The sequence below is a fragment of the Lathyrus oleraceus genome, chromosome 3 (genome assembly GCF_024323335.1).
Source record: "Lathyrus oleraceus cultivar Zhongwan6 chromosome 3, CAAS_Psat_ZW6_1.0, whole genome shotgun sequence".
NCBI lineage: Eukaryota > Viridiplantae > Streptophyta > Magnoliopsida > Fabales > Fabaceae > Lathyrus > Lathyrus oleraceus.
In genome coordinates, this window is record NC_066581.1 from 299146493 (window position 1) to 299159641 (window position 13149).

At 35.6% G+C, this 13149-nt stretch overlaps 1 protein-coding gene across 6 annotated transcripts; it reads left to right on the top strand.

Annotated features, from left to right (window-relative positions):
* On the top strand, positions 1-13149 carry LOC127127212 (kinesin-like protein KIN-UB). 6 transcript variants are annotated; one of them, XM_051056337.1, is made up of 19 exons: positions 1-343; positions 1952-2052; positions 2187-2309; positions 2508-2693; positions 2867-3088; positions 3225-3378; positions 4349-4498; positions 4781-4869; positions 5280-5483; positions 6793-6900; positions 8119-8253; positions 8344-8475; positions 9007-9145; positions 10216-10308; positions 11060-11185; positions 11334-11459; positions 11740-11883; positions 12395-12523; positions 12606-13149. In XM_051056337.1, the coding sequence occupies exons 1-19, from the start codon at positions 202-204 to the stop codon at positions 12764-12766; spliced, it is 2664 nt and encodes an 887-aa protein (XP_050912294.1). In that variant the 5' UTR covers positions 1-201; the 3' UTR covers positions 12767-13149. The 6 variants fall into 6 exon arrangements, with proteins under 6 accessions (XP_050912294.1, XP_050912295.1, XP_050912296.1 ...); XM_051056338.1 differs by lacking the exon at positions 1-343 and adding an exon at positions 665-831; XM_051056339.1 differs by lacking the exon at positions 1-343 and adding an exon at positions 734-835.

The following is a 13149-nucleotide window of genomic DNA, read 5'->3' on the forward strand; positions in this document are numbered from 1 at the left end:
CAGTCCACAGTCCACGGTTCTCTTTCTCAGTTTCAAAATAGTAGTACTATACAAATAAAATGGTCCCACCACCAATCATCGACCCCACACTCTCACTACTGGACCCCACACCACCTCTCCCATTTTCTTCTTCTATGTACTACTTCGCACCGATTTGAGTTTCCAAAAACCGCTAACACCATTTCTATTTTCTCTCTCTTGATGGCTTCAAGCTTTCACCGAAATGGCGCTCAAAGAGGTAGCGCCAAATTCGATCGTCCACTCAAACCTCGTCCCCGCGCTTCCTCCCCCTCGCCGGGATCCGCAATTCGCCGCCCTAGCTCCGCCGCACGAAACGACGCCGGTTAGTCCCTTCAGCTTTCCAATTTCACCAAAACCTAAACAATGAGATTAAATAGTGTATACGTGATAATGGAAATGCAGATATTAACTACGATTAGGACGCAATAATGAAGCTTTCACTCTTGATTATGATTGTTTGCTTGACCTAATTATTAGACCGGTTGTTCATGAATTGGACTGGTTTATTGCACTGATTTGTTGTTATTGCACATTTATGTTATGGTTTATATCGTGTTTAATTTAGGATTTTAAGTTTTTAACTGTTATAGTGGTGAATTAGAAAGCTATCATGTGATATAGGACCAACCGTTTGTTGAATAATAATTAGATGATTGGTAGACATTGTTTATTTAAAATCCCGTAGTTGTAGTTTAGATCTGGAATTATTAATATGCTGCATTTGAGCTTGGGGGTGAAGTTGTGACTGTGATTGCAGTATTTTCTCACAGAAAAGAAAAGTGATGTCTATAAACTTTAGATGGTGTTTTGGTTAGTAAGTTTATTAAGTACAGTGAGAGGTTATGTGGGAAACGGTTTGAAGTGTTTGTTTTCTTAGGTTTTCATATTCTACTGTCTATTGTTTGTTGGTTTGGTATGGGTGCTCCCTTTGTCTTTCGATGTGATTAGTTCCTGCTTGTAAGCTTGTTCTGTGGCTTGCTTGATATTTACTTTCATCGTTTATACGTGGTGTATAATGTATTGTGTGCCTTGTTTTTGTTACCTTGTTTATTTTTGTTACTTCAACAGAAAATGTATTAATCTCCTATTCCTTATATCAGTCTAATGTTCACTCTAATAGACAAATATCTCTGAAGCGATTCAAATTTTGAATTTGAGCTGCATTTTATTTTTCAATTATTGTTATGAAAAGTGGTTTGTGAAGTTAGTATCTGCAACCTGCGAATAATATTAAACACATGGTTAACATAAATTTAGTTATTAAAAGGCTAATGGCACTGGAATTCATTAAATCCAAGTCCTAGTAATATAGGTCTAGGTCATATCTGATATGGAACTAAAGATTCCGTGTTGGGAAGAAAGTAGACCAACCTGGCTTTGATAGGTGAATGCTGGGTTGGACATGGAGAATACTTTGTATTTTTGATGGTGAAAAGGCTACTTAATGGTTCATTACATGAGGATGGTATAGGCTTTAAAGGTCCTTAATGGTGACTAGTCAATATGTCTAGAGATTGGGGGCTTATTAGGGTTCAAAGTCTGATTTCAGTGAGATGTTGTTATGCTTTGGTCATTTTTATTTTTGAATTAAAGCCAATGCTTGAAAACAATGTGAAATTAAAATGTCTTTTTTATTGTGCTTTCTTGTATTTTGGTGTTGGAAACAGCAAAGACGACAATCGGAAATGGCATCGTTGAGAATCTTAGGTCCATGTATTTGTAAATTCAACTACTAGGATTTGAATCATTTGTGCACTTAGGAAGTTGCAGTTGCACCTATATTGATTTTCTCGTAAACATTAATGTAATTAATTGCAAGTGTATATAGATATAAATTCAAATGTGAAGTCTGCTAAGTGCCGGTCACTTAAGCATTAGCATTCCATAAATATCTTTGCTGAAACTCTCATAATCCTATAATTGTATACAGTGCCTGGAAGAGTTCGGGTGGCTGTAAGATTGAGACCTCGAAATGCTGAAGAAGAAATGGCAGATGCTGATTTTGGTGACTGTGTCGAATTACAACCAGAGGTGAACTCATTTTATTTAATTAATAACTGTCTTTAGAATTTGTGTATTGCTTCGATTTAGAGATACACTATTGGATTGTTTTATGCACAAGCCTTGTTTGATGTTTGGCCTTTTGTATTTTTACTCCCCTTCAGCTTAAAAGACTGAAACTTCGCAGAAACAATTGGGATTCAGACACTTATGAGTTTGATGAGGTGCTTACTCAATCCGCATCACAGAAGCGTGTCTATGAGGTTGTGGCTAAGCCAGTGGTGGAGGTATGTTACAATGATGCATATCCTAAATGTTTAATTAACACCATTTGCCCAGCTAGCATATCTATTTCTTCTTCACATTGGTGTTATTTATGATATACTGAACATCTTTTCTGGTTTTAATACTCTGTATTCGTCACAATATTGCCCTTGTTTTTTAATGTTATATAGTTTAACATGTGACTGATATGTGGTTGGTAGAGTGTTCTTGATGGTTATAATGGGACTGTGATGGCTTATGGTCAAACTGGAACGGGGAAAACTTTTACTCTTGGACAATTGGGGGAAGGAGACACATCAAGTCGTGGAATCATGGTGCGTTCAATGGAGGATATTCTTGCTGATTTATCTCCAGATACTGATGCTGTCACTGTCTCCTATCTGCAGGTTGTATATTTATTTGCATTACTGCTTTTTGAATCATATCTATCAACTTTTATCTTCTAGTTTTTTGCCTTTTTTTGTTTAATCATGAAATAATTCCTTGTTTACTTAACATTTATAGGGTATTTTAAATTCTGGAAACTTTATCTCATATTTGTTACACTATAAATGTGTAGCTTTACATGGAGACTCTTCAGGACTTGCTTAATCCAGCAAATGATAACATTCCGATAGTGGAAGATCCAAGAACTGGCGATGTATCTTTGCCTGGGGCAACTATTGTAGAAATCAGGGATCAGCAAAGCTTTTTGGAGTTGTTAAGAATCGGGGAAGCTAATCGGACTGCTGCTAATACCAAAATGAACACAGAATCTTCTCGTAGTCACGCAATGCTGACGGTGAAATAATAAAACTAGTTGCCTACCTTTTATTTTTTTATATGTTGCAAACAAAGAAATGGAGTAAGCTTCTTTTTCCAATTCCTTAAAAATGATAGCCAATCTTGATGAAGTTTTATTTTCTCATATTATACAGGTACATATTAAGAGGTCTGTCGCAGAAAGCGAAGATATTGTATCTAGTCAAAATGGTGATGCCCCTCACTTGATTAAACCTTCAAAACCACTTGTTCGGAAAAGCAAGTTGGTCGTGGTAGACTTAGCAGGTTCAGAGCGTGTTCACAAATCAGGTGTGCACTGAACTTATAGTTTTATGTGTTTAATTATCATGGCATATGCATATTATGAATCACCATTTTCTGATGGATGAATGCATGCATTATGCTGGCAATGACATTGTTGCAGGAAAATGTGGATATATCTAGAAGTAAAACTTTGCTTGCCAAATTATATTTTCCTATGAAGTACGGATCTCAACACGGCACCGGGACACGGCACTGACACTCCGACATTGATAATGTCAAAAACCTAGTACACTGACACCACTACATATATGACAATATTTGAGCTTCATTTATCCATCTATTATTAAAATATTTAAAAATGGTGCTAAGTTCTAAGTTCTAACTGGAAACTGTATTTTTCTTTTTTTATTTCCAATATTTTAAGAAGGAAATTATGAAAACAATGTTTTTCTATTTCTATTTATTCTTTTGGGTTTTTTGAAGGATTATTTTACCAGCTCCTTCACAAAATCATGAAAACAGGAAATATGGAAAAGTGAAACATTTTTGTAATTATTAGTAAACATCAGTTAAAGAAGTTGTAATTCAAATGAATTACCCTATAATATTCCTTGTTTCTTGTGAATTTTAAAATGCATACATTTGGTCGGTGTTGGTCTTTGCCTTAACTTCAATGGCTTAGTAGCTTCTGTTATAAGGGTTCGTTTGGATTCACTTGTTTTAGCTTATCTACCGGCATACTTGTGAGACTGTTTGAAATAGCTTATGGAAACAACTATTGACATGTTCATAAACTCTTGTCAACTTATTTCTATAAGCTCTCCATGATAGTTTATAAAAACATTTTTTTATAACTTATATGAAATAATTTGACTTATTGTTTCTTTTGTTTTAGAAAGAATTTACACATAAACACTTGTATGACTAGCGATTATGCTATAATCACTTAATTAAGCCGGTTATCCAAACAGGGTAGTTGGTATTTTATGAATATTTGTTCTTTTTTTCCCACCAGGAAGTGAAGGGCTCATGCTTGAGGAAGCTAAATCCATTAATCTTTCACTTAGTTCACTAGGAAAATGTATTAATGCTCTAGCAGAGAATAATGCTCATGTTCCATTTCGTGATTCAAAGCTCACCAGGATGCTCCGAGATTCTTTTGGTGGTAAGTTGCCTTAATCTATTTTCTTAGACATCTTATTCATAGCCACTGGTTCTTTACATGAAACGATCAATATTCAAATAGTTCAGTGTTATAATGTCATTCATGGTCCGGGGAACTGGTTTCTCAAATCCTCGATTGACATATTTATATAGTCTCTCTTTATTCTCTGCATTGCTTGCCATTATTAGTTTATTACTCTGACATTATTCCTATATTTTGTAACTATGGAATTTTTTTGTTCTATTCTATATTCCCTGTTTAATGTTTTCCAGTAATTTGCAGGCACAGCTAGGACTTCCTTGATAGTGACTATTGGTCCATCTCCACGCCATCGAGGAGAGACTTCCAGTACCATATTGTTTGGCCAAAGGGTCAGGTTTCCTATTTGAGTATCTGCACTGTATTATACAACTTGTAATTCATACTAAAATATCAATTTAACTCTTGATACCTGTTTCATTTTGTGTTTTCCTTTTATTTTGAAGTATTTTGGTGTCAGTGTTGGAAAGTAGTTTGAATTTGAAAAGCCATTCATAGAGATCTCTTGTGTCAGAAGTTATTAAATACTGTAATTTGAGGACCGTAGATTCTACACCTGTCTCCCTGTGCTGGTTTCTTAATTAGATCAATGCTCCATTCCTCCTAGATTAATTTTTCCTAACCAGATCTTGCATCTTATTTTGCTTAAACTTGTTGATTTAGACCGAGTTGTTACTGACATTTTCTCTTTTATGTAAGTTCTTCTATTTAGTTAGTAAGCGATGTGTATTTTATCTTTCAGGCTATGAAAGTTGAGAATATGCTGAAAATAAAGGAGGAGTTTGATTATAAAAGCCTGTCACGAAAGCTTGAGATACAGTTAGATAAGCTCATTGCAGAGAATGAGAGGCAGCATAAAGCTTTTGAGGATGACATTGAAAAAATAAATTTGGAAGCACAGTGTCGTATTGTTGAGGTTGAGAGAAGCTTTGCTAATGCCTTAGAGGTTTGTTGCATTATCTATATGGAACTAGCAGTGTAGCACAATGTTGACTGTATTTTTTTTTTTTTTTAGTTTTTGGAATAGGAGTCTTTTAGTTTTGAAGCATTTTATTTGATAAGTTCATGTGTGGTTCCAGCACATCATGTGCTGTGAACAGAATCTACAGATTATACAGTAATTATGGGGTATGACTTAGACAAATATAATCTGTTAAGAATGTGTGGTTTGGGCCTAACTCAACCCTACAAAACCGGTTTAAAAACCGGTTGGTAGAGTGAGGACTGCCCCCACTTATAAACACATGTTCAGGCCATATATTGTCCGATGTGGGACTCTTAACACACCCCCTCACGTCCAAGACTGGACATCTGGAGCGTGGAAATAAATGGTGGGTGGCCCGATAGCGGAAACCATAGTAGGTGGCCCACCGAATCTTAAACGAGGCTCTGATACCATGTTAAGAATGTGTGGTTTGGGCCTAACTCAACCCTACAAAACTGGTTTAAAAACCGGTTGGTAGAGTGAGGACTGCCCCCACTTATAAACACATGTTCAGGCCATATATTGTCCGATGTGGGACTCTTAACATAATCCATATCTTGTTAACTAAGGAGAGGCTCTGATGGATCTTATTTTCAAAAGAAGCATATCAGCTTGTGTTGTATCTACATAACAAGTCGTATATTTAAAATAAAAGGGTTTCTGTTTGGCTGGAATACTTTTATTAAGTTTTAGGTATCTGTATCTCTTATATAGATATAACTTTTAGGATATAACTTAGGTATAAGCGGAATCCATGTCTTGTTAACCAAGGATAGACTCTGATGAGCATTATTTTTTTCTAAAGAAAAATCCCAGCTTGTTTATTTTGAGGATAAGAGGTGATATATCTGAAGTAAAAGGGTTTCGGTATGTCTGGAATACTTTAATTAAGTTTTCGGCATCTGTATCTCGTATCTATACATACTTTATTGACCGAGTATTTTAGGATATAACATGGCACTCGATCTGTCCTTATTTTTAAACATTTGATAGGGGTGTATTATAGAGACTTCGCCCTTCCAACTGATATGTCAAAGGGATAATCTGCATTATGTTAATTATTTTTCGTAGTTTACTATCACTTGTTTTTTAAGGCTATGTGTAGTTTCGTACACTGTCTTCAGAAGCAGAGATAACACACCGTACCTTCATGTCATACTTTTGAAAATCTAAATCCCTGAAAATGCTAACTTTTAACCTTTTTATTTTGAAAAACATCTTTAATCTCTGGTCCATGTCTTACACGGAGTTGTATGATTGTACCCTGTAGAAAGAGAAACTGAAATGCCAAATGGAGTATATGGGAATTGTAAAGGAGCTGGAACAGAAGTTGGTGTTGAATCAAGAAAGACATGATTGCAATGCTGATAACGGAGAGGTATTCATTTTTAAACTATGATACTCCATAATATTTGGATTCTTTGACATATGTTAATGTAGCTTGATTTATCACCGTGGTGTGTGTATGCTGGGTGTGTCCTAGGTTCCCAGACTAATTATTGATTATTTGCTTAGATATCAAGTAAAGAAGAACCAAGTTTTGTCACAATTTGTAATCTATGCTATTCTGTGTGATATTTCGTTGGAACATAATTTATGTGTTTTTGTTAAATTTCTGATTATCAATAAAAGATGAGAGAAAAGTATTAAATCATGATAATAATAACTAATATCAGATCTGATACTAAGAGATACTCTAATATCCATTTGATTAGAGCTATCAAATCGGACCGAGTTCGAGCTAATGAGTCGAACCGAGTTGTTCGTGAACTTTAATCGAACCGAGTTTAAACTAGAAAAGAAGTTCGTGACGAACTCGAACCAAGTTTCGAGCTGATTCATTTCTTATCGAGTCGAGTCGTGCTGAACCAAGTTCGACTCATCTCGGCTCATTTCCAGCCCTAGTTTGAGAGGGAGGTGTTGAAATCCACATTGCTCAGAGATATGATATAATTTAGTAGTGCTTGTTAGGCTTGAACAACCCTCATTTTACAAACTAGTTTTGTTGGGTCGAAACAAAATTCTAAGTTCCACTTTTGAAAATTTAATAATTTTGTTGAGAGCCAATAATGAGATTTGAATTGTTTTTCTTGACTTATATATGGATTTTCTTAGTAGCCTTTCCTTGTTTTTGACTAGCTATTATGGCTTGTACTTGATTCAATCAGTCATATGATTAATACTTCAATCTTCACTGGTTCCTATGTTACTACCCCTGTCCCACAATATGTCATTCTAGAAACAAAATGTCTCATTTTATACGTTGTTTTATAATATCAATTAAGTTAATGTTACTTTCCCTATTATATTCTGTCCTATTTGATAGGAGTACTTTCTTTCCAACTCTTTTATTTATTCCCTCGTACCATTAATAAAGGCTAATTTGTAAAGTAATTCATAGTCTCTCATTTCTGTACAAAGTTAACTATATTTCTTAACTTGTGTGCAACTTACCAAAATGATATATATTTTGGGATGAATTTATGCTGGCTTATGAATTGGTCTGCTTTGTGAAGTTCTTTTTACATCATTTCCCTACTTTCAGGTATTTTTCTCTTTGCGTATTTGTTTAGCTATTTATGTCTTTTTGGCACAGGGTCCTGCACAATCTTCTGCAGATGAAGTTGCCGAGATCAAAATGCTGCTCGAAACTGAAAGCAATAGAAGAAAAGCAGCTGAAGAAGAGATAACACATCTAAAACGGAAGTTGGGGAATTACACACAACCGGAGGTGAGTTTCTTTAAGTGGAAAACTTCTCTGGCTTCAGTCTTTTCCAATCACGCATATCTGGTATACCAGAAACTTTGTATTGTGTACTAGGACGGAGGAGGTTTGGAGATTGCAAAGCTTCACAACATCCTGGAGGAGGAAGCTCATCAGAAGAAGAAACTTGAAGAAGAGATAATAATATTAAGAAGTCAATTATTGCAAGCAAACTTTGAAACTGAGCAGGTATTTGTTTATGTTGACTGAAGAGGCAGCATATGCTTCAGTAATAAGTTCTACCTTGGATTTTATGCATTAGCTTTGCAGTGTAATTGAAAAGTGTTTAAAAATGAGCAATGCTCTACATTATCACTGTGTACTAGTTATAGGAACTCACTAGCATAAATGTAGCAGATCACCAAATAGAGGTCATAAACATAATCCTACTTCAAACAAATGGGAGGACAACAATCATTAACTTATGAGTTTCTCCTCCAAAACAAAATACAACAATGAACTGTATTACAGTCTAGCTGTATGAGGATTTTGAAACTACTTAAATTCAAATGTAGGAGAACCAGAAGCTAGTTTCTCACATATTTACATTTTAAAGTACTTCAAAAAGTTCCATAAATATGGAAATCTTGTCTGGCACATTGAAATTGGTAGTTGTTGTGAGGTGAAGCTCTTTCGATTGCATAGCTTCTAGCTGCAGGTTATGTTTTTTTTTTAGCATAATTTCCACCCAATATCATTTGTTTAATGTTATGATCATAGATGAGAAGGTGTTTGGAAGGTGGAGGCTCTGGGAGTGCATTTTCTACCACAGATTCCTCCACGGCTCAAGTTAGGCATTCCCAATTCAAAGATGCTGCGAATGGTCAGAAGTCATCTGTTGCTACACTCTTTGAGCAAGGTACACGTTGTCTAAGTTATGCATTGATTACACCAGTGTTATCAATCCCGGATAGCTGCCAACCCCAAAAGCACTATAGTGAGCTAGTGGATAGTGCAAAGACTGCTATTTTGATTTATTTATACAGTTTTCTATAATTTATACTACACAAAAATTCGACAACTAGCTATGACTGACCAGTGAGAGTGTGAAAGATGACAGCAGGAGTGAGGCATAGTGAGACAGAACCCCAAACACTGTTCTGGTGTCTTTAAATTGCAAAACTCCTAAATTATCTCAAGCATTAAAAGCCAGAATCTATAAATTTTAAGGGCCTATTTGAAATTTTTGAACTCACTCTGATGTGCGACGCCATAGTGGCCGCATCATCGGCTAATTTGCCAGCAATAGCCGCTACCTAGATGGACGGGTACTTCTAAAAATAGGCGCCGTGCGTTGTCTGACACTTCTAATACACCCTTAAGACACATTTTGAAAAGTCAGACAAATGTCGGAAAAATCAAACAAGTGTCCTAAAAAATGGTTTGTTTTCTTTGCTTTGACACTTTCTGAATCAATGTTTGACACCCATATAACACTCATACAATGCAACACGTGGCAGACAGTTTAGACTAAATGTTTTTAAAAAAAATGTTTTTCTTTGCTTCAACTCGCCTTATACATTTTTTTTTGACAAATCACGCACATCTAAAAGGATTAAACATGTATTGAAGCAATGTTATCAACGAAGGATTAAAGACTTTAAATTTGATTATCATATTTTTAATTTTTTAATAATAGATGGATAAATAAAGATCAAATACTGTCATACATGTAGCGGTGTCGGTGTCCTATGATTTTGACATTATTGGTGTCAGATTATCCGTGTCGTGTTCTGGTGTCCATTTCGGAGAGCGTTTTGCATGTCCTATATCGGAGATTGTCCATAGGCCGCCACACTGAACTGCTCATCTACTGCATGTCCTATATCGGCCTAAGGCCGCCCCTCTACACTTATATACTGCACTGTTTACAACACTAGAATCAACATTAGATCATCCATGTCTATATGTCTCACATTATTTTAACAGTTGGATTGCAAAAGATCTTGTCATTGCTGGAGTCGGAGGATGCCAATGTCCGTATTCATGCTGTGAAAGTGGTGGCCAACCTAGCAGCCGAAGGTAGAAGCTAATTTCTTCTCAAGACTTTGTTAATTGATCCTCTACTATTACCAGATGTTCTATTTTCTTATTTTTTCTGTCTTTTCTCCAAAGCTATAAGAATTCTGGATGGGTGAAATAAATATTGTCATCCTTTAGCGAATTTTTGTTCAGAAGTCAGACCTTTAAGATATTTCGCTTATGTTTGGCTCATGCTTTCCATGCCTATTTTCATTTATGATGCTCTGTTTGTAGATTCTGAGAGTTGTGCTTCTGTGATTCTTTCTTGCTTACCACCATTGTGTGCAAAACTTGTCAGTCAATTTTTAGTGATGTAATCTTATAATCAAAACCTTTGATAGGCCTACAAAAATATCAAGCTTTGTTTTGGCCATACAATCTTGCTGCATCGTCTTGTTTTCTTTCAATCATAGACCTACAAATATAGCAAGCTTTGTCCCTTCAATGCTTGCTATATTTGGTGATTTTCATCAGGAAACTTCCATATATGGTGTAAAAATACTTTTGCATGTTATTTTTCCATAAAGCTTCCTGTCTCTTATGAGTAAATCTTGTTGAAAGCAACTTGAGTCACCTCTGTTTTTACTTTGGCCCCACCCCCTGACCATTTTCTCTTTTCTTTCCACATTTTCATTGCATTTATACTGAAGTCTTAAAAATATTTAGACTTTAATACTTTCGTTGTATATGTTTTTGTGCCTTTTGTTACTTGTACGGTATGTTTAGTAATTCATCTCAATCTTATAAGCAGAAGCTAATCAAAAGAGAATTGTTGAAGCTGGTGGTCTTACTTCCTTGCTGATGCTTCTTCGAAGATATGAGGATGAAACTGTTCGCAGAGTAGCTGCTGGGGCAATTGCCAATCTTGCTATGAATGGTGATGTTGATTATAGTATTTTTCAATTTTTTAATGTTTTAGATGATAAGATCTTGCATCAGACTTTGTTAACAGTACAGTTTATTTGTGGTCGTGCATTTAGCTAATTTTAGTATTGATAGTCTTGCTTTCTTTTGTGGCAATTCAGAAGCGAATCAAGAACTTATAATGGCTGAAGGAGGAATCACTCTGTTATCAATGGCTGCATCCGATGCTGAAGATCCCCAAACTCTTCGAATGGTTGCAGGGGCAATTGCTAACCTATGTGGAAATGGTACATTTACTTGTTTTCTAGTCATTCATGGTGTGGAAATGCTATATTTCCTTGCTTCCTTGTCAATTGTCATTCCTGTTGCTAAAATCTAAGTTTTGAATTTCTTTTATCTATCAAATAAAAATAATTGGGAAATTACTTAAAGGCATACCAGCTATATGATGTATTCATAGTTAGTCTGATTTTGATGCCATTATTAATGACTAATCTTCACATTACCATCACTAGATATCTTTTTTTAAAGTTTATTCATAATGTTGTCTTCGTGTTTCTCATCCAGATAAAATATTGATGACTCTGAGATCTCAGGGAGGTATCAAGGCCTTACTGGGAATCGTAAGATGTGGACATCCAGACGTTCTTTCCCAAGTTGCACGAGGAATCGCCAATTTTGCGAAATGCGAGTCTCGAGCTTCTAATCAAGGTCTACTTTCTTCACCGTTAGTATTTGATTCTCAAAAGTGAAAATGTTCAGTGTAAATATCAAATTGGATATAAAATGGATAAAGTTGTTACTAAGAAATTGTCACCACCAAAATGTCGGTCATCCAATAACTAAGGTAAAATTCATGTTTCTAGGCAAGCCACTGCCATCGTTTTTGCACACTTCACTTACGCTTCCCAAGAAGAAATTGAAAATATTTCTAGCACTATAGAGAAAGGGTTGAAATAAAGGGGTTTAGTGTGGAGCTTTAGACTGGGGAACTGATTTTTGGTTCTTATATAAAATTCAAATAAGAGCTTATAAGTTATAATAGACTTTTCAGATTTTTCCCCACTTTTTATGTAAGAACATGTTCTTACTCCCAAACAATTCTCTACAATGTCATTCACATCACACTACTCCTATGCAGTAGGAAACCTAAACCAGCTGTGTTTTTGGTATTTAAGGACAAAGCAATGGAGTTTCTCTTACTATTATATTTTGCACTCAGGGATAAAAACTGGCCGATCTATATTGATAGAAGATGGTGCACTTCCGTGGATAGTACAAAATGCTAATAATGAAGCAGCACCAATTAGGCGTCACATTGAGCTTGCCCTTTGCCACTTGGCACAGCATGGTAATATGACTTCTTATCATGCTTTTCAGTTTTTGTCACATCATTATAAAACTTTAAGCAACTGAGGTTATAAATATTGCAGAGGCAAATGCAAAAGACATGATTAGTGGTGGTGCTCTTTGGGAACTCGTCAGAATTTCAAGGGATTGCTCACGAGAGGATATACGGAGTCTTGCTCATAGGACTCTCAGTTCTATTACACCATTCAAATCTGAACTGCGGCGATTGCGCGTAGATTATTGATTGCCACTCTACCTGGTACTATGTGTTAGTTCTTGTTCTACAGCTTGTGAAACCGATCTACTGGTACTTCAGATTCTTTTAAGTGGCATTTGAGGGCAGTTGTTGCAAACGTTGCTATTTCTTTTTCAATCAAGAGAAGCTGGGATTTAGCAGATACTTTTGTGATATCTAGCCATTACACTGACCTAGAATGTAAGTATGTTAGAGAGGGGGAAGTAGATAAAGAGAAATGTGGTGTTTTGGATGGGGGAGTGAAGGTGAGAATATATGTCAAGATAAGAGTGGGTTAGTCAAATTTTGAGTAACTCAATTTATGTGGAACTGCTTACTATTGTATTTTATTATTGATTTGTGTAAGTAATGAAAATTACCAAATTTTTTTA